Source organism: Cheilinus undulatus, linkage group 11 (genome assembly GCF_018320785.1).
Source record: "Cheilinus undulatus linkage group 11, ASM1832078v1, whole genome shotgun sequence".
In the NCBI taxonomy this organism is placed as follows: domain Eukaryota; kingdom Metazoa; phylum Chordata; class Actinopteri; order Labriformes; family Labridae; genus Cheilinus; species Cheilinus undulatus.
Window position 1 is genome coordinate 33,450,971 of NC_054875.1, and position 3,686 is coordinate 33,454,656.

General features: G+C 46.7%; 1 protein-coding gene across 1 annotated transcript in view; it reads right to left on the bottom strand.

Annotated features, from left to right (window-relative positions):
- Positions 1 to 570: 570 nt before the first annotated feature.
- The window catches only part of LOC121518023 (proline-rich protein 36-like), a 4,565-nt gene continuing 1,449 nt past the window's right edge, over positions 571 to 3,686 (bottom strand). Inside the window, exons 3-6 of the mRNA XM_041800180.1 lie at positions 1,413 to 3,686; positions 1,193 to 1,249; positions 1,029 to 1,059; positions 571 to 842 (exon numbers count right to left, since the gene is read on the bottom strand). The exon at positions 1,413 to 3,686 is cut by the window's right edge and continues 754 nt beyond it. Of these exons, the coding sequence (XP_041656114.1) occupies positions 731 to 842; positions 1,029 to 1,059; positions 1,193 to 1,249; positions 1,413 to 3,686 (2,474 nt within the window). The 3' untranslated portion in view covers positions 571 to 730. The remainder of the gene's footprint in view (positions 843 to 1,028; positions 1,060 to 1,192; positions 1,250 to 1,412) is intronic.

Genomic DNA, 3,686 nt, shown 5'->3' on the forward strand with positions numbered 1-3,686 from the left:
AGGCTATTTAGACTTCCTTCGTTTTGCCTGGGTCGGGCTCGCTCCAGTTTCTGTTAAATAATAGAGTACAAGTGTATTAGAGAAAAGGTTGTAATGGCATGTGTTGAACTAATGTGTCATCAAATTGCTGGCTTGTTTAAGTCTACCTTTTACAGCAGCACTGGTTCCAGGTCGAGCTGATCTCTTCCTAATGCCACTGTCCAGAACTGGCTCCTCCTCCACCTCCTTCTCTGCGCGGGAGCTGCGTCTACTCGGTCCCTTGGGCTTCTCTACAGCAGCTCTGGGAAGACCAAACAGAAAAACAAGCGACAAAGAGGGAAGGACAACACGAGGATGTGTTACTAAAGATGCATGAGTGTGCAAGAACTCTGCTCTACTCAGAGAAACAATTAATACCACTCAGAACTCTGCTGTTTTTCCTCGTCTACCACAGATACTGTCCGTCTTCATCCCGACAGCATCCACTACGTCGACATGATCACTGCTTGTCATTTTGCAGCCTAAACATGTTCAAATACATACCTTGGGACTAAGTTGATGGGCGTCTTTCTTTTCTTTGCCCATCTGTGATAGAAGTGGAAAAACAGCGGTAAACTATAAACTGTGCTGAATAAAACCCAACTTCCCCACCACATTATGTCAATCCTCAGGAAAAGAGATACAGCTATAAAAGGTCAAGTGAGTGTGCACAATTTGCTTTGTGATTGGCTGTTCTGTGTTACAAATACTGTCATGCATTAGTAAATTTATACTGCAGCATGCTAATCATACATACCAAGTGCTGAGGCCACGTGGTTTCATTGATTTCACCATGTACCCCCTTGGCCAACCAAATGAACTGCCTGAGTTTCAGTAGAGTTAGAAATGTCTAAGCATTTCTCCTTCAAGAGCATGGGTCTAAAGACTATGCCAACTTTTGAGAGATCAATACGAGGGAACACCTTAAAAGACCCCAGCACAGGAATGATTGCAGAGCTAATCAGCAATGAAGCTGTTTAAAGGATTGCAAATGTCTTGAGGACTCTTACCCTTGCTCCGATCCTGTTGAGACCTCTTCACCTTAATAAGGGAAGGAAACAAGAGTTATAACTTGGCCACTAAATTTCAATTCTCAGATCATTTGAAACTGTCCTTTTCTATTTAAAATTTAAGCATCATCATAAATCCTTCAAAGAAAGACAACCAAGTGTACCTGGCTTCTCACTTGGAACAGGCTCCTGTGATTGTGGAGCTTCTGGTTGATTAGATGCTGAAGGGAAAGAACCGATTAGTGCAACTGACTGGTTTTACTATATGAAATGATTTTTTATTAAGCAACATACAGATTATTCAATATATCTAATCTTATAATGCAATTTTGATAGAAAAAAAGAGAATTCTATCTAGTGATTTGCTTACAATTGTGTGTTTACCTTGGATGGTCTGGGAGGTTTCAGCAGGTGCCGCAGCTGGCTGCAAAGGGGACTCCACAGTTGGGGGTTCAGACTGAGCTGCTGAAACTCCACTAGAGTTAGCAGCTGGAGATGATGTGGAAGGAGAAACATCCTGAACAGTTCCAGGCCCAGAACAAATTGGAACAATGGATGACACAGGACTTTGTTCAGGAGTCACTGAGGGAGGCAAGGGCAAGGTAGCAGTAGGGGTAGTTGTACCAACTACAGTCGCAATAGGAGCTTTAGAAGTTAAAACCTGGGATGAGCTTGTAACTAAAGCAGGTGCAGGCAATGGGGCCTGGGTAACAAATTGAGTAGGGAGAGCAACTTGGCTATGAATGGGAATTGAAGAAACTGTAGGCAGTGCAATGTTGTTTGGGGCAGCAGCAGTGGTAGTTTGGGGAACTAGTGGTTCAATCTGTGCAGTGGGACCCTCAGGAGGATGACAGGTTTGTGGTGGCAATGTCCCCACTAGCCCTGCAGGCCTTTCTATTGAACTCTGCTGTACATCAGCTGTAGCTGTAACAGCTGCAGTAACCTGGGCAGGTTTTCCTTTAACTTGGGTAGTTGGAGGTGGAGACATAGGGCTCTTTCTCATCGTGTTTACTGCCCCAGGACTGGAGCAGGGTGGAGGAGAAGCCATGGGTGGCTGAAAGGGAGATGAAGCTGAAGGGCTAGGATGGGGAGAGGGCTGCCGTATTGGTGGACTCGTTTTCTGAGCAGGACCCACCTCGACAAGATTTTCTGTTTTGAGAGTCCCTGGGTTATTTTGAGGAGCTTGGGGATTACCAACCGGGACTGATGAGGGCATACTAGTGGCAATCTGCATCTGACCAACAGAGCTTCTATTAGGCTGAGTGTAGGTCATATTAGCTGTTGATGACTGGGCGGAGCTCGGGGCAGGGGAAAGTTGGATGTTTGTAGTTGATACTTGGATAGGCCCGACCATGGTGACTGACTGGGATACTACTGTTGTATTAGGTGCAACAGATGATCCTGGTACCTGGAAAATTGGGTTGATGAACACAGGGGTTGTGGCAATAAATTGAGGTCTAGGGACTGGGGTCTGCTGCCTGATGTCCTGAGGTCTTATATTCTTGTTGGGGACAGCCACCATGGTAGAGACCATAGATGTAGGTGCCTGGGGAGTAGGGGCTGAGGTAATGGGGTTGGAGGTGACAAATACAGTGATCTGATTGGGAGGTATGGTGGTAGAGGAGGCAGGAATTTGTATGACTGAGTGAACACTTGTTACAGGTTTGGGACTAGGGCTTGGGCTTGGTTTTAGAGATGAACTTGGTGGGTTTAAAACAGAGTTGGAGTTAGAACTAGTACTGAGTGTTGAGGCAGGACCGCTCTGACTGGAAATGGCTGGGTTGGAGCTTACACTCATGGTGGCATTAGTGTTGGTACTTAGGGTAGCAGTAGGGTTTACATGTGGACTTGGACAAACACCAAGAGTGGGAATAGAGTTTTGGCTAAGGCTGGGGGAAGTATTTGAGGTCATGTTAATGCTTGGGTGTGAGCTGGGGATTGAAGTAGGTTGCATATAAGGATTGCTGGTAGGATTTGAGGCAGCAGATTTAGGTTTAACTTCTGATTCATTAAAAGCTGCAGTTACTGAGACAGAGGCTGACATATCTGTACTCTGGGATGTACTGAGGTGTGGTCTCTCTGGGTCTAAAGCAGATTTAGGGCTGTCCTTTCCTAAAACATCCCTAACAGTATTACTCTGCATGGGCCGAAGAGGCATGTTTGGGATACCTGCGTTATCCAGTAACTGGTTGAGGGAGGTTGGAGCTGTCCTAAGAGTTGGTGAAACCTCAGAGTCCTGTGAAGGTTCTGCATGTGCAGACTGTCTATCAACTGTGCCTGCCTGCGGTTCCGAGTCAGGTTTAGACTGTTGGGGTAAGGGGAAACGAGGACTTGCCATTCTAGGAGCTGACAACTCCCTCATAGACTGTGGCTGGGGTTGTGGCTGAAGAATGTGTCGCTGTTCTGCAGACATCATTCCCTGGCTGTCCCTGACTCCCTCAAGAGGATTTCCTTGCAAACCATGGAAGAGATTCTGGGGCTGCTGCGCCTCCATGCCCCCACTGACTTGGGAAGGCATTGACACTGGGCTTGGGGGAACTGATGTAGGGCTAAGCATCACTGTTTGCCCCTGGTTGTTCATTATCTGCTGCTGGAGGGCAGGGCAGTTGTTGGCCATCTTTGTTCCTTTCTGTCTTCCTGGGCTTGGGGTAGCAGACT